The sequence below is a fragment of the Populus trichocarpa genome, chromosome 11 (assembly GCF_000002775.5).
Source record: "Populus trichocarpa isolate Nisqually-1 chromosome 11, P.trichocarpa_v4.1, whole genome shotgun sequence".
NCBI lineage: Eukaryota > Viridiplantae > Streptophyta > Magnoliopsida > Malpighiales > Salicaceae > Populus > Populus trichocarpa.
Genome location: NC_037295.2, coordinates 18,355,881 through 18,373,568, shown reverse-complemented (window position 1 = coordinate 18,373,568; position 17,688 = coordinate 18,355,881). Strand labels below are relative to the sequence as shown.

Genomic DNA, 17,688 nt, shown 5'->3' with positions numbered 1-17,688 from the left:
TTCGTAATTAGGCTTAGGCATTTCTTTTCATGTTTGCTTCAGGTGTATTTTCTCGTATTTATCTTATTATCATGTGTGTGTTTTTAAAAATTAGATAGCAACAAAAACATTAATAAAGCATGTACATATTACTCTAATATATTAAATTACGCACCCCACACATGAATGGTGAGGATACTAGTTATGAATTAATTAACATTTCTGACTAACATCCATTTTTCTTTTTGGTGAAAGAATTTATTGAAAACAATTAAAAGAGTTTCATACAAAAGTTAGATTATTTAATATCATTAACAATGAATGTTTATTGATTTAACCATAATACCATTAAAGAAAATCAGAGAAACCATACAATTGTAATTAAATCTCTACTTTTAAATTTAATTAAAGAATTAGGGTAGAAGCACATAACCCATTAGGGTTATATGCAATTCACATGTCAAAGTATCAATGAACTAATTCAACCCAGAAAGATATAAACTTTTAAGTGAGGTCTTAAGATATGATTTATATTATTCTCTAACATATTCTTTCAAGTGAAAGCCCTTTGGGCTTGAAACTTGCATAGGCTCACACTACCTTATGCTTAATTTTTATCAAATAAATAGGGATGATGAAATTCAAACTTGTGACTGCTTGATCAACAAGGCTCTGATATCATATATATCAAAGAACTAATTCAACCCAATAACTTAAGTTTTTAAGTGAGATATCAAGTTATTATTTATATTATTCTTTAACACAAAGTATGTTTGTTTGGGATATAAAAAAAAATACTAACTAGAGACTTCGAGATTATTTATTTAAATTTAAAATTTTAAGATCCTGACAATCAAACATGCAATCTGATCTCTTCTATCCTGCATAATGATCGAGATAAGGGATGCTTTGTTCATTTCTAAAGAAATTATCTCGATCAACCGTTGCCTTCACTTGAATCAACCTGTTAAAGTTATTGACCTTGAAATATTTGAAACCCCATATACAAGCTTCTTGATATGTTGAGTTGCCATTAATATTGTTGGTTCCAAGATCAAGATCTCTATAATTGACATATGCTGTACGAGGATGATTTGAAACATAGGGAGCCATGAAATCATAAAGCTCCCTAATCCACTTCATATGCCAATTGATTTCCTTGATGCTCTCTTCATGCCAAAGCAATGCATAATGAATTTGGAATAAGTTCCCTGCTCTATGTGGAAATGGAATGCTAAATTCTGAAATCTCATTCATTTTCCCTCCTAAAATAGTAAATTGTAATTCAGCCATCTTGGCATCCATTTTGTAAAGCCTTTTCCATATATTTTCCAAAGCATTTTTAGGTATAGGTTCCTGGACATAGTCAGATTTTCCTTTGAAAAATATTCTTCCTTGAGGATCCCTCTTGAGCAAAACATCCAGGGATGCACCATTTGGGATTCCAGCAAAGTAGAGGGTAGAATTGATCCAACTCATTTCAATGCAATCTTTTTTTGTCAAACCAAGCTCAGGAAAGTGCTCTTGAACTATTGGAAGAAGCCTATCAACTCTACCAAGAAACAAGGAAGTGAATGCAGCCTGTATTGTTGTGTTTCCATCTTGGCTAGAATTAACTCTCCTTACGAAAATTCTCAATGCCAAATCTTCAGGAAACTTGTCCACCAAATATTGCCACCGATGAACAAGATTTGTGGCATTTTGTTCTAAGGTTCTTGTGACATTGAAGACAGTCACAACAGGTGGCACGTCGACCAAATTTATCTTCCAAGCAGCAACAACTCCGAAGGTATTTCCTCCACCACCTCGAATGGCCCAAAATAGATCTTCTCCCATTGATTCTCTATCAAGGATTTTTCCTTCAGCATTAATTATTTTTGCATCAATTATATTATCTGCGGCAATGCCATATTTACGCATCATCATTCCCTCCCCTCCTCCACTAAAATGACCACCAACACCTACAGTAAGTCCAACACCTGCTGGGAAGGCAAGTTTACTACTTTTCTCAGCAATCCTATAATAAACTTCACCTAAACTTGCTCCGGCTTGAACCCATGCACTCTTATTTGCTAAATCAACAGTAATATTTCGAAGATCGATTAGGTCAAGAACGACAAAAGGGAGAGGAGAAACATAAGAAAGGCCCTCATAGTCATGGCCACCACTTCGAATTCTAATTTGCACGCCATGTTTTTTGGAACAAATAATGGTGGTTTGAATGTGGAATGCCTTCTTTGGTTTGATAATGACTAGAGGCTCTAGGGTTTTGGTTGCCTTAACCCTAAGGTTTTGCGTATAATTTTGCAAGAGGGATGAATAGGAGGAGTTGTTTGGAGTGTTAATGAAACTAGAAATGGAATTGGAGTTTTGGGAGTGAAGGCATTGAAGAAAATCGTCACGAGTATCCTTAGCTGAATTTACCAATGAGAAGGGAAAGAGAAGAAAAAACATACAAGCAAACATGGTTGAAGGGCCTAGAGAATTCATGTCAAGACTCTGGAAAATTATTTTTTTTTGGTGAATTAGATATTTGGATTAATTAGAAAAATAAGACTTTACAAATAGCCAACAATTAGATGGCAAAGAACCCGAAAAAAAGTCTATGAACCAACAAGCAAGAAACTGAAGTGTGCCCTCACCAATTTTGAGAAGTCAATAGTTTTTCACCTAATTTCACCTACCCTTTTTAATTGATTTTATTGACTTCAGGTTTTTTTAAAAAAAAAACAGTTTTATAAAATTTAATTTAATGTTTTCCGTTATTGTTATTGATAACTTGTATTTAAAAAAAAAAAAAAAAACCCCTCAAGTCCTGCCTTTTGTGTTATATCTTTGATCTTCCATTTGTGTTTTTGAGTATTTGTGAGTCTCATGTGGGCTTCACACACACAGACATATATATATATATATATATAGCAGCCGCTTTCCCTTTTTTTTTTTCTTTTTTACTTTTTTTTAAGCTGTTTTGTTTTATTTTTTTTAAGCTGTTTTTTTCTTTGATTTTTTTAATGATTTTTTTTGTTTAATTTTTTTTGTTAATATTAAATTTTTTTCTATTTAGTTATCAAACTTTCATGATACGGGTTCCGGGTTTGACGGGTTAACCCAGATTTTTTTTCTGGTTTACTTTTTAATTAATTATTTTTTCGAGTGCAGTCCAAAGTGAAACGCTGAGCTCTTTTTTTTTTTGCTTTGTTTTTTTAAGCTGTTTTTTTTCTTTGTTTTTTTAATGAATTTTTTTTTGTTGATGTTAAATTTTTTTCTATTTAGTTATCAAACTTTCATGACACGGGTTCCGGGTTTGACGAGTTAACCCGGATTTTTTTCTGGTAAATAGCTAAAAGGAATCAGTGTTTTACTGTGGACTGCACAGTGCAGTCCACAGTAAAACACTGATTCCTTAGGTGTTTTTTTTTAAAAAAGTTCTCTAAGTTTTTTTAGCTGTTTTTTTTATGCTTTTTGGGATTTTTTTTTGCTTCTTTCTTTGTTTTTTTTAATTAATTTTTTTCGTTTAGTTTAGTTTGTTAATATTAAATTTCTTTCTATTTAGTTATTAGACTTTCATGACACATATCCCGAGTTTCACGGGTTAACCTGGTTTCACGGGTGAACCCAGTTAATTCCGGGTTGACCCGTCAATTTTTTATTATTATTATTTTCATAAATATTTTTGTTTAATTTAGTTTGTTAATGTTAATTTTTTTTATTTAGTTATCAGACTTTCATGACACAAATACTGGGTTTAACAGGTTAACATGGTTTGACGAGTTAATCTGGATTTTTTTTCTTTTTAATTAATTTTTTTTTTGTTTAGTTCAGTTTGTTAATGTTCACTTTTTTTTTATTTAGTTACCAGACATTCATGACACGGATCCCGGGTTTAACGGGTTAACTTGGTTTGACGAGTTAACCTGAATTTTATTTTTTTTTGCTTTTTTTTTTCTTTTTAATTATTTTTTTCGTTTAGTTTAGTTTGTTAATGTTAAATTTCTTTCTATTTAGTTTTTTTTCTTCTTAGAGGTTTTTTTCTTTTATTTTTTTCTTTTTAATTAATTTTATTTAATTAATTTAGTTTATTAATATTAAATTTTTTTCAAAGTAGTTCTCGGCTGATACCTTTATTTTTTTTTTATGCCTTTGACTGTGGACTGCACAGTGCAGTCCACAGTGAAAAGGCTGATGTCTTTTGTTTTTTTCTTTTTAATTAATTTTTTTCATTTGATTTAAATTGTTAATGTTAATTTTTTTTTTATTTAGTTATCAAACTTTCATTACACGGATTCCGGGTTTGACAGGTTAACCTGATTTGACGAGTTAGCCCAGTTAATTCTGGGTTAACCCATTAATTTGTTTTTTTCTTTTTAATTATCAAACTTTCACGATGTGAATTCAATGTATGACGGGTTAACCTGGTTTGAAGGGTTAACCCAATTAATTCATATTTTTTTTCTTTTTTTCATTAGTTTTTTTTCTTCCTGTTGGTTTTTTTTCTTTTTAACTAATCTATTTAATTATCACACTTTTATGACACGACCTTGCAGCCAGACCCACGTCCAATGCTATTGGGTCTGGTATTGCAGTCTAGACACTTTTATGTTAAGGGTTAACCCAAGTTTAATGTTATTATTAATATTATAAACATTACTCTTGGGTTAGGCGTTGCAACCAAACCTGAGACTCTTGGGTATAACTTTGCAAAAAAACTTAACACTTTTAGATCTTGGCTATTTTTAAAATACAAAAAATAATTGACACGCGGCATCGCGGGGGGCATGTAACTAGTATATATATATTAGAGATCAGCTTTGTACCTCATCTGAAACTAACTAATTTTTCTTTTCAGAGAGGCTTAAGGACTATGCCTCTTCAATATATGAATATTCAAGTTACAATGAAAGATGTAGCCAACAATAAGAGTACCGAAAATTTTCTCATGAATTTTTAACCATTGAATATCGTAACAAAATTAATGTGTGATAGAGTTTAACCATATCTTTTACTTGGGTTTTTTTTTTATTTTGGAAATATGTTAATTGCTCAATTAGCCTTTATTGTTTTGGGGCTTTAATTAGTTTTAACATCTCTGGAGTTTCACTAAAAGGGGGTAATTAAATGGTAAGTTTCTTACTATTCCATAAATATCATTTAATTTTTATTTTATTAATGTATGTGTTTATTGATTTTTATTTTTTTTAGGATGAATTGATTATAGAATATATATGAAATTGCACAAAGCCACTATAAAAGTCAAGCCAAAACAAGATCAAGGCAGACATAAGAATTAGCAAGCGTACGGTAGTGATAATTAAGGTCTCAAAGTTGCAATTCAAGGCCATCCAACTGAAATGGCAACAATCAATCGACTGCAAAGGTAGAAAAGAGCTTGATTAGAAGACCCTCCAGTCTAGTAGAGACGAAAGTTCACTTTAGTGATTCGATGGTACCAAGTGGAAGGGTTATACAGATAAAAATTACTCTTAAGAATAACACATTGGTCTTCTCCAAGAACTCATATCGACAAGAAAATATGGCACCTCAATATAAACTCTTCGCCACCAAAGGTTGTAGTATAACCTAGGTTGAGTTATTTGCCTATTAAGGCGAGGCATGAGCTGGGTTTAGAATATCATTAGATAGTTTGGTTCATATCCAATGTGGGCATTCGAGCATCAAGAGAACCTTTCCCTAATATTAGAGGACTGAGAAGGACACACATTTGGTGTACCACTTATTGTACCCACTGTAAATATATATTAAGTAGTCAAGTGCAAAGTAAGTAGATAACTACTGAAAGCATCTAAGTAAAAAACTCATCCCAAGATGAGTGCTTTTTTTATTCAAACTTCCTCGAAGCCTCAAGTAGAAAGCAGAGACAACAAAGATTCCTTACCTCTCCGGGGATAGAGTTATAAGTTTTGAGAAATTAAGAAAAGAGCATGGTGAGATGAGCCATTTATATTACCATAGGTATATATCAAGTGGAAGTATGCATAGATATTACTTATGATAAGAGTTTTATTTATGTATCATCCTTTTATGGTCATAGACACTCTAACAAGTTGTTAAGTAGTTAATGCCTTCTCTAATACGAACCTCGTAGATAAAAAGGTTAAAAAATTCATAATCAAATTAACCCTTCCTAAGAAAGCTAAATTCAAATTTGTGATTGAGCTTCACACAAATGATAACTTGTATCGAAGCATCAAAACTATATAAACAAAACCCTCATCCAATGCCTATGAAAAGACATGAACAAGAAGTGTCGAAGATGGCACAAAGCTTGCTTAAATTAAGTTGAAACAAGATTTGTGATAATTGAGAATCTTAACCTAATGAGATAGCCACCTCTTCTATTTATATAATTAGAGCAGTACATGTGTTATGGTGTAGCATACTACACACGATAAGTCAATAAATTAATAATAAAATATTTTCTATTCTAACATATTTCATAATATACCCCCTCAAGCTGAAGGTGGGTTATCCATATGAAGCTTGGAACGTAAAAGAGCAAATGTAGAGTAAGAGAGTGGCTTAGTAAGAACATCTGCTAATTGATCTTTGGAGGAGATGAAGCGACTCTGAATCTTCTTTTTGGCCGCCCGATCATGAACAAAGTGATAATCAACTTCAACATGTTTTGTTCAAGTATGAAAAATCAGATTAGCAGACGCATAAGTAGCACTCAAATTATCGCACTAGATAGTAGTAACAGAACTAGGAAAAAAGCACAGATCTGTCAGAAGATAGCGTAACCAAAGAACCTCAGCAATACCATCAGCCAAAGCTTTATACTGTGCTTTAGTAGAGGATCGAGCAACAGTGCATTGCTTCCCAGATTTCCATGAAACAGGGGTGGTACCAAGAAAAACAATATATCCACCAGTAGATTTTCGATCATCAACACTCCCTATCCAATCGACATCAGTGAATCCATGAAGTGATAAAAAGGAGCCACAAGTAAGGTGGATGTCATAAGATGACGTACCTTTCAAGTAGCGCAAGATACGTTTAACAGCAGCTCAATGACTCTCAGTATGAGCATGCATAAACTGACAGACCTTGTTGACAGCATAGCAGATGTCTAGTCTAGTAAACGTGAGATACTAAAGAGCACCAATAATTTGTTGAAAGCGAGTGGGATCCGAGAATAACACAGTAGACGACAGATCAAGCTTGACGAAGCAACAAATCATTAGCCTAATTTGAATTTGAGACATGATATATTCCAGTAATGTTCAATGAATCATGATTTTATACGATTTGACATGCTAGAGATGGCTAAATTAATCTCAAGTTGGACCAAATTATATATACCTTACCAAAGATTATTCACTACATTCAATCCCTTAAAAGATAATTCAAGAAATTAAACTACAAGATTTAACTCAAGTAATTAATAATAGACTGCAAAGAAATTTCTTTTTTTTGACCAACTAAACTCAACTTGGAATAATCTTGTACGTTTTAACTTTGAAAATCAGCTGGATCATTTTGAAGGACAATAATCGCATTGGACGTTTATAGGATTATCTTAATGGGAAATCTCTTGTTTTGGCAAACAATGATGAGAATTTCGTGCATAAAATTGACTATAAAAAAATTCTGTTCGGAGAGAAAGATTTTTTGATATAATGGAAAACAAACAAGATCCTATCAAACAGAAAATTTGCCTGCCAACCATGCATGCATGGATATGGAAGCTTGGGGTTATCTACAGAAGTAATTAAGAATTAATAACAAGAAACTTAGTCTATTCGATAGTTATAAAAACCAATTGATTATTTTCTTAGTAAATTTACTTGAAGCTTGAACCACCCAATTTTTTCGATTGGATAGTTGATTTATGATTTATTATTCATGAACATTGATAAAATCTCTCTATTTTTTTGGATAATTATCAAGAAATAAAATCTTTCTATTTAGCAGGCATTAGGATGACATAGCTTTAAAATTAAGGGCAGGGTTCAAACAAGAAATTAATGGTTTAATGTAGATACCGATCATTGCCCATCAACTTACAATCTATAAATCCAAAAACAGTTTATTGAAATTTCGATGGCTAGATTGTCATTGCCCATGTAATAGAGCAGGAAAATACTAAGCAAGCCAATGCTATAACACAAGTGGTCAACTTCGTGTCTTGTCATACAAGTTGGCTATGATCCGTGTTTTGGAAATTTGATCGTGGTTGAAATGTCACCATCTTCTCCATTTATGGGGCAAAAGAATTTCACAAACAAGCACGTTAAGAACTATATAAATAAGGGAGCCTCTAGCACCTTTCTGTGTGCACAAAAGATTATCAGAATCATGAACTCTCCAAGTTCTTTGATGATCCCTTTCCTACTTATCTTTCTGTTTTCATTCTCAAGGGTAGCTTCTGCTGACCGTCATGAGGATTTTCTTCAATGCCTTGAGTCTCAAAACTTTAACTCCATTTCTAAGGTCATTTACACCCCAATCAACTCCTCATATTCATCAGTCTTGCAGTTTTCTATACGAAACAGCAGGTTCAACACAAGTGCAACCCCGAAACCACTTGTTATTGTTACAGCTTTGAATGTAGCTCACATACAAGCTACCATTAGGTGTTCCCAAAAACATGGCCTGGAAATTAGGGTTCGAAGTGGTGGCCATGACTATGAGGGTCTCTCCTATGTTGCGGTTATAGTACCCTTTGTGGTCATTGATCTAATCAATATGCGAACAGTTACTGTTGATGTTGCAAATAAAACTGCATGGATTCAAACTGGGGCCACTCTAGGCGAAGTTTACTACGGAATCGCGGAGAAAAGTAGAACTCTTGCCTTCCCAGCAGGTGTTTGCCCTACAGTGGGGGCTGGTGGGCACATTAGCGGAGGAGGAACTAGCATGATCATGCGTAAATATGGCATCGCTGTAGATCATATAATCGATGCACAATTAATCGATGTTAAAGGCAGAATCCTTGATAGAGCATCAATGGGAGAAGATCTATTTTGGGCTATTCGAGGTGGTGGAGGTAATACCTTTGGAGTAGTTGTTGCATGGAAACTAGAATTGGTTCCAGTTCCAGCTATTGTGACAGTATTCAATGTCACAAGAATACTAACAGAACAAGATGCAACAAAACTCGTTCATCGATGGCAATATGCGATCGAAAAGTTCGACGATGATTTGTTCTCAAGAATTTTCATATATAGAGCGAACTCTAATCAAGAAGGAAAGATAATGATACAAGCCGCATTCACTTCCTTGTTTCTTGGTGGAGTCGATAGGCTTCTTTCGTTGATGCAAGAGAGCTTTCCCGAGCTTGGTTTGGTGAAAGAAGATTGCATTGAAATGAGTTGGATCGAGTCTACGGTTTACTCTGCTCAATTTCCACGAAATTCATCCTTGGATGTGTTGCTTAGTAGGAGATATTCCTCGAGCTTTTTCATAGGAAAAAGTGACTTTGTTACGGAACCTATACCTGAAATTGCATTTGAAGGAATATGGGAAAGGCTCAGCCAAGTCGGTGTCCACTTGGCTGAATTGCAATTCACTGCCTACGGAGGAAAAATGGATGAAATTGCAGAGTCCAGCACTCCCTTTCCGCATAGAGCCGGAACTCTATTCCAAATTCAGTATGCAATCATTTGGTTTGAAGAAAGCATAGAGGCAGATGCTAAATATACAAGTTGGATCAGAGAGCTTTACAGCTACATGACTCCTTATGTTTCGAAAAAACCCCGACAAGCATATGTCAACTATAGAGATCTTGACCTAGGAGTGAACAACCTAGGATACACGAGTTATAAACAAGCAAGCATTTGGGGTACCAAATATTTCAAGAACAACTTCGACCGGTTGGTGCATGTGAAGACTGCAGTTGATCCTGCTAATTTCTTCAGAAATGAACAAAGCATTCCTCCTCTTCCATCTTGGTAATGGTAGATTCTAAAAGATTACTGAATATTTATAGATATAAGATATGATGTATAATAAAAGATGTGCTTATCGTATGTAAAAGAATTACTGTGTATCGAGTTGTGCCATGAGATGTACTTGTCATAAAAGATTATTGCATATTCTAATAAAGAATATGTCTGTATAAATAAATAAAATAAAGATTTACTTTGTATTTCACTACTTGCATTACTTCAAATTACGTGATCAGCCCATACGCTTCTCTTCAATGAAAATTCGAAATCCTCCTCTTAGAGGAGCTTAGAGAAAAGGGAGATTTTTTAATTTACCCTTAGGGTTTAAAGGGTGTCAGTTTTATCCCATAAGTTTGGTTTATATCAATTTGGTCCTTGGTTTCAATTTTCTCCTTCATCCATTCACATCTGCAATAATAGGAAAATATGTGAACAGCATAATGGAGGAGTAATCCCTAGCAGAAATTAGGGCATTATTTGTTTCAGTTTCATACATTACGTAATGATTTAAGTTGTCATTCTTAACTCTAAATGGGCTATCAGTATCAGGCAAGTAATTGATTACGAAGCGGTAGTTTAGATGTCTGTGCAACGCTACGGATCATATCAAAATAAATTTTGAATATAATAAAAAATATTCATGTTATGAATAATTATTTAATATTATTATTAAATTTATTTCAGGGTTAATTTAAAAACTTTTTTGCTTGAATTTTTATTTAATTTGAATTTAAAATTAAATTATTTAAAAATTATCTTAATATAATTTAATTGAATTGATCAGTTCAAAAACAAACCTAGCCGATCGATAAAAAAATTATAATGATAAAATTGATACAAAAAAATCTCTTAATCTATTTTTTTATCTTGTTCAAGTTTAAAATTAAACCGTGTGAGAGTTGTCTCGATCTAATCGAGTCAACTTGATCTATATAAAAACAACTGAGATGATTTTAAAAAAAATCAATTTAGAAAAAAAATTGAAAAAAAAAAAGCTGAATTGAAGAAAAAAATTACTTTTTACAAAAATATTTGTGGCACGTTTGAAGCAGGTGAGTTGATATTGGTACACATCTAAGGCTCGGCATTTCGGACAGTGCATCATCTAGCAATCATACGCCAGGATGACACAAATCTTGAAAATATAATGACTATGTTTGGTACTATGATATATATGATATTTTAGAAAATATTTTTTATTTAAAAATATTTTAATTTTTTTTCTTATTTTTCATTTGAATTTGTGCCGGTTTGTTTAAAATATTGCCTGTGTTATTTTATGAAATTTTTTATAAAAAAAAACTATGTTAGAAAGGAAAAGATCAGCGAGGTAGAAAACATGTTTTAAATGATTAGTGGGTTGTGTCTGTTGTTGCCTACTTGTTTATTTTATTTTTACACATGCATTTTGAGAAATTGAATAAAATGATTAATTAATTAGTTAAGAAATTAATTAATATTGGTAATTATGACACGTAAGGGCTAAATTGATAGGTTGAGGATTGCACTGAAATAACTGCGATTAGAAATAACAAGCAATTGACCAAAGTACAGTGATAATAGTTTTCCTGTCAGCAGCTGAGGCCAAGTGGATATTTTGTCTTTGGCCCAGTAAAGTAAACATGGGAAAGATTGAAACTTTTGAGAGATGAGAAAACAGAGAACAATAGAACCTCTCATAAACCCCAAACAATGAAGAAAGATCAAAGCTTTAGCTTACTGTAACGTTCTGTCTCTCGACAAACTTGTCTTTGATAAGGTAAATTGTTCATCTTTCACTTTATGTTGCCTTTTCTTTGATGCTACACAAAGTTCGTTTCTTTGTTAGAGAAGGATTTGACAATATGGGTTAGGACTAAGCTTGCAAAGATTTCACCTTTGCTATGTTTGTGTCTGTGTTTTTTTGTTCAATTGGCATGAAATAAGAACATTGTTTGCAGGGTTGGTTCTGTTTTGTCTGTTGTGATGGAATTTATAGCTTTAGCTTAGTACAATGTTTTCTCATTGCTGTTGAATTGTTTTACTTGTGTTGTTTTGGGCATTTCAAGTGTAGTTTTAATCTTAAATTGAGGATGATGAAGATAATGGACTTTTCTCTGTTGTTTCTGCCCTTAAACTTGGGGAGATATAAGGCAAGTAACTTGCTCTTTGAGATGCTCCTCCCACCCTTTTCTATATTCAGTTTCAATGGCTAATCTCATGTCAATTAAAATTTGGCAAATCATTGTGGCAAGTTTACCCTCATTATTTAGTGAGTTATGAGGTGTTGACCCTCTTGTTTTTTGTAAAGATCCCCAAACCTGAACCCGACTGTGGCTACAACATTGAATTATCTTAATTTGAAACCTAACATTGTTACCAATTTTGTTAACTGCCCTTTCCGGTTTGAATGGTATGTTAGGTGATTAGTGCCACTTTATTAACCAAGAATTAGCATCCCTTCAAATCTGTTACATTTCAGTTTGTGCTGGCTAACAATGTTCTGCTATTACCAGGATCATAAATGTGTCGCAGAGCTCAAGGAGAACCTGCTCACAGTATGCCAAGAGAAAGGGCATAAAAGATGATCTGAGAGTTCTTTTGGGAGAGCAAGCACACAATGTGGTTCTCTTGGTCTCTCAACAAGTTGTTAATCTTCCACGCCAGCTTTTTCCACCTTTTTATGATGCTGTGTTTGATGAAGTCTCAGGGCTATAGAAGATGAGGTTAGATGAAATATGGGATGGGTGAGCTTAATAAATATCTCTTTCTTTACATGCATGAGAGAACTTTGCCTGTCTAGCTAACTTCTTGTTTGTTTATTTGAAGCCAACGGAGGAGCTCCAGAATTCATTCCTCTTTAAGTCATATCTACTAGTTAGCAAAATTTACAAGGCATGCTTGCCCCAGATTCTTCCTCCTGCTCTCTCTCTTTGCAACTCCATTACCTTTTACTTAAATCAACACTCGTCTCTCATGACCAGCACAAGAATGCAGAGAAGAAAAACAGGTTAAGTAATGATAGTGAGGAAGCAATTATATACGTTAAGCCTGAAGATGAAATTTTTCACAAGGTATATATTCTTTTTGACATCTATAATAGCATCATGCCTCTTCTCTTTTTACTGATCGTTTCCTATCACATTTCAGCTCTGTTCATGGTCCTTCAACTTTCCTTTTCATGCCGAGCAGGTTACAGCTCATGAGGTAAGTAGTAATTTTGCTATTATCTCGAAAGGGGTTAATTATGTTGGTGATTGTATTTCAGAGTCAACTTCAAACTGAATGCTAGTGATTTTGAACTTAAAGATGGAACCAGTGGAACTCCTGTTTGTAAAATTTATGTTTTAAACTTTTTGCCTTCATTTCCTTGCATAGTTGTTTACAGCATTCTTTTGCTCAAGTTCCCTGGATGGAAAAACCTCTAAATGCCACTATGTCACCGTAGACAAACCTCCATTTGTTTTGTTGTGATGTGTAGGTGACCCAGTCTTTTGGCAGTGCATTATTGCTTCCCCTGGACATTTACTTGTGATGGCTTTAAAAATAGAAATGTTTGCTAATTTTTGGTTTCGATAATTTACAGTAAAAAATTACCAGCCAATGGGATTGGTAATGGCTGTTGAGGCAGACAAAATTTCTACATTCCGAGAGCAGCTTCATTCATTGATTGATGAGCCCTGAATTCCTATTAAAGGTGCATTAGATTTAATTAAACAAGTCCTTTATTTATTATCATTATTTTCTTATCTTCTAATGCTTGATCTTCATTATGTGTAGGTATCTGAGGTTCCTAGTTTTGATTTCTTCCCAGCTGTAAGCAATTTTGTAGACTCAACTCTTCTTCAATCTTGTTTACCGACAAGTTTATAGGAATTTTGTTTCAGATAGGCAGGATGACATTTGTTGTTGTGTTTCGAACACGTTGTGTTATTACTCTCTTTTATATAGTTTTCCCATTTCTCGTTGCACTTCTCGGCCACAAACTGAACAGTATAAATGTTTTACAGCAAAGAGGCATGTCTGAACAATACAAGGGTAATGAACCTCATGTTGGAACAACATAAATTCCATGTTTTATACACAGTGCCCTTGGAGAGAAGCAAATCCCAAGTCTTTTATATGTGCCCTTTCTGCAGAACTTTAAAGCAATCTGAAGGCACCAGAAACATATCCACCATGACCTCTAAGCCATGGTCAGAGCGCACACAAACATTCGACCATGACTTTGAGCTTTGACTGGATCTTTGCAACTACTGGTCATGGCTCACATGATCATGGATGTGCTTTCAGAATTCAACGGCCGGTAGCCATATATATGAGAGCGCTGGGGAGTCAAAGGCACCAAGGATAATGGCCATGTATACTGAGAGCATGTGGCGATCAATTCTCAGCATGGGAATTCTAGTGAACTTGTCACGTATATATACTAGGCAGCCTTAACTAGGAAGATAAATATTTTGCATAAGTCCTATTCTTTTCTAATTTGATTGAAATCACTAAAGTTATCTAAATTGTGTTGACGAGTTAACCAGGTAACTCACCAACATCAACATCAAGCTTGGTTGTTTCATTTCAAACTGTTTAGAAGTTAACATGATCTAACTTGATTGATTAGGGTAAACTCAAATGAAACTTGATAGGGTTAATTTCAAAAAAAAAAAAAAAAAATTATACGTGATAACATAGAAATGACATCGTTTAGAGGTTGGAACTCCTAGATTAACCGAGCAGACCATGAGTTTTCCACGTCACCCAACAAGTAGATTCGTGCTTAATAACTATGCTTAATATGGCCTTTGTTTTTGTTATAGTAGATTTTTTTCTCCCTGCATCTCTTTTTTTTTTTTTTTGTTATTTTCTTGTATTTTATTTTGGTTTTATGAACTTTTCAATATACTCTTGATCTCGATGATTATTTTAAAAAAAAAATAACCATGCTTAATACTACTAATTATTATTAGGGATTAATCCTTGATGCAAAACAAATTAAATCAAGAGTAACCGCAAGGTTAAGTAATGAGGTAGTAAAATGTAGCAGCCGCCATGCATGCAAAGTAACGGTTTATAGAGAACAAATGGGAAACCCTAGCTAGCTTGCAGCTAAAGAAAAAAACCACCCCTATGACGAGCTATAGTTTAGTGCTCCCCAATAATTAGGAGTTGGTTACTCCATCTTCCACCCATAATCCCCCCCTTAATCTCCTACAAATACTCTAACTTCCCACTCCCCCCACTCCTCTCCCTCTCCCCCTCTCTCTCACTCACACAGTTAACAATATTCAGCAAGTCGTCTACTTTTCAAGCTGTTTGCCTCTGTGTCCTGTTAAGTGTTAGTTTGATAAGGTTTGTTAGTGAGTGACTTTAGGTCTACCTGAATTCAAAAAGACAATATTATATCTACAAGTATCTTAATCTCAGGTACCATATCTTTCTGTTTCTTTATCTCTTAATGTCTTGTGGATTTCCTTATATATATAGTATATGTCTTTCTTAAGTATCTTACATTTGTCTTTTGTCCCATGATTTTGTCTGTATAATATTCTCTTTCTTGGATCTTTTCTAAGTTGTTAGCTTCTTGGCTAACTTCTTCAGCTTCTATCAATTCTTCTGTGTGTGTTTTTTTTCCTATGCTCAAATGGGTTATGCTTCTCCACACTATTTCTTCTTGTCATTTCATGTGTCTTCTTGTTGTTCGAACTCGAGATCTCTGAAGATGAGGAGGGCATGGATCTATGTTCTAGTTGAGCTATAGGCTTGTTCGCCGGCCTATTTGTCTTCCTTTCACTCAAGAATTTGTTGGGTTTTTTTTATTATTGATTGCAATAACTAGCAGCACTCAAGCTTAGTAATTAGTACTAATTGTTGAAGTTAATGACAACTGATACATATATAATGAATGATAGCCGTAATTCAGATAAGTAACTGCTTTTTGTTGGCTTTTGTACTCTAATTAGTATAGAGTTTCTCTTTAGCTTATGATTTCCCAAATTCTGATGGAGTTTGTGATCTTTTTTCTTTTCTAGATTCTATCTTCCATGGCTCTAAGCTTTTGTTCAAACTTGGGCTCATCGCTTCAGCATCACAACCTTCAAGAGTTGACAGAATATCCACAAGGCGACATAGAGATAGGAAATGATCAGCTCTTTGCTTGCAATGACAACATGATGTTTTCAGATGCTTTCATCAACCCTTTGTATGAGGTTGAGGAGCAGCTAGTTTACTCGGATAGCTACACCGATCTCCTCCCATATTTCTCTTCTCCTTCAGATAACATAATCTCTCTCTCCCCCGAAATCTTTCCTCTCCAAGATTTTGAGTCCTACCACTACCCGAAACGCCCAAAAACCTACACAGATCATTTCAACTCAACTTTTGAACCGAATTTCTTCGAAGGATATGCTCCGAATCCCAATCCAGGACTCCCAGAATTATTTCCAGAAATCCCAACCCCGGAACCTAAGTTTCAGGTTCCAATAACGTTCAATGTTGGGAGGACTGATCAGAGTGTGATGAATTCAAAGAAACCAAGTACTGGAGTGAGCTTGTCTACACAGAGCATCGCTGCGCGTGAGAGGAGAAGGAAGATAACCGAGAAGACACGGGAGCTTGGAAAGTTTATTCCTGGTGGGCATAAGATGAACACTGCTGAGATGTTCCAAGCTGCTTCCAAGTATGTCAAGTTCTTGCAGGCTCAAATTGGAATTCTTGAACTCATGGGGTCAACTCAGGTAAAATCTCATTCTCTTTCAAATTTCTTGGCAGGTACTGAAAATGTTCTTCAGATTTAGAACCTATGTGTTAAATAAATGTTACAGGAAAACAAAGGGCCAATGCACACACAGGAACTTCAAACTCTCCTTGTAACATCTCCAGCAATTCAAGAGAAGTTGTACTCAGAAGAGAAATGCTTGGTTCCAAGAGATTTTGTCCAAACCATTGCTAACGATTGCCAAATCCAATCAAAACCCTTGGTCATTGAGGAGATTGATCAGTTGTTGGGGGGTCAATTGCTTGGATAGTTGATAGCAGTTGGATCAGTCAAGAGGGTGCATTTTTTGTGTGCTTTTTGCTCATGTCTAAGTAGAATCTGTTGATAATTTTTTTTCCTGCCCTAATTATATATCTTCAGTTTAGTTGCTAATTGTTAACTTTCCTTGTTGTAATGTTAGCAATAGGTGCTGACTGTCAATCTTCCTTTTAGTTTTAGGTCCTAATTTTATCAATTTCTTGTAAATTTCTTGTTTTCATGAAATGTATTGATTAATTTCCTTTATTTTAAGATTTTTCCTTTGATTGATGTAAAATATTAATAATGTTGATGTTGATGATTGATCACAATTATAAATACATATGTTGTGTATATGATAAAAAAAAAATACTAATTATTGAAAAAATATGTCAACTATATTAATAATAACAATGTATTTAATACAACATATCATAACAAGTATTAATAAACTACTTTCCATCATAATTATCATTATCAAATCTTGTTTGGAAATGAATTAAGTTATTGAGTTCAGATCAATTATTTTTATTAAAATTATATTGTTTTTTTAATTTATCATTGTTAGGTTAACCGAGTCTTACCATGTAAATATTTTTTATTAAATTTGAAACCCAAGTTAATCTTCAAATCATGAGTTTTGTATTATTGAATCTGATCAAGTTTAATAATTATACTTTTAACAAGCTAAAGTTTCAATGATTTATGTATAATTAAGTATCATATTCTAAGAATTTTTGTTAATGATCAAAGACAAGTTGAGTTTGTCAGGTTAATAAAAACATGATCAGTTCAATCGAATTTCAATCTTTT

General features: G+C 33.8%; 3 protein-coding genes and 1 long non-coding RNA gene across 5 annotated transcripts; 3 read left to right on the top strand and 1 right to left on the bottom strand.

Annotated features, from left to right (window-relative positions):
- Positions 1 to 855: 855 nt before the first annotated feature.
- On the bottom strand, positions 856 to 2,469 carry LOC7485161 (tetrahydroberberine oxidase). Its single transcript, XM_002317047.4, has one exon. It carries the CDS (start codon positions 2,467 to 2,469, stop codon positions 856 to 858), a length of 1,614 nt encoding a protein of 537 aa, XP_002317083.4.
- Positions 2,470 to 8,175: 5,706 nt separating this feature from the next.
- Positions 8,176 to 10,092, top strand: LOC7485160 (berberine bridge enzyme-like 28). The gene has a single exon (XM_002317659.4). The coding sequence runs from the start codon at positions 8,179 to 8,181 to the stop codon at positions 9,892 to 9,894; it is 1,716 nt and encodes a 571-aa protein (XP_002317695.3). The 5' UTR covers positions 8,176 to 8,178; the 3' UTR covers positions 9,895 to 10,092.
- Positions 10,093 to 11,503: 1,411 nt separating this feature from the next.
- Positions 11,504 to 14,368, top strand: LOC127903964 (uncharacterized). Of its 2 annotated transcripts, none has more exons than XR_008056763.1 (5): positions 11,504 to 11,646; positions 12,383 to 12,592; positions 12,696 to 12,940; positions 13,017 to 13,563; positions 13,647 to 14,368. It is a non-coding gene; the product is annotated as an uncharacterized LOC127903964 (long non-coding RNA). The 2 variants fall into 2 exon arrangements; XR_008056762.1 differs by having other exon boundaries at positions 12,383 to 12,613.
- Positions 14,369 to 15,076: 708 nt separating this feature from the next.
- LOC7485158 (transcription factor bHLH52) lies at positions 15,077 to 17,173 on the top strand. The gene is made up of 3 exons (XM_002317658.3): positions 15,077 to 15,287; positions 15,893 to 16,597; positions 16,685 to 17,173. The coding sequence occupies exons 2-3, from the start codon at positions 15,905 to 15,907 to the stop codon at positions 16,886 to 16,888; spliced, it is 897 nt and encodes a 298-aa protein (XP_002317694.1). The 5' UTR covers positions 15,077 to 15,287; positions 15,893 to 15,904; the 3' UTR covers positions 16,889 to 17,173.
- Positions 17,174 to 17,688: the final 515 nt, after the last annotated feature.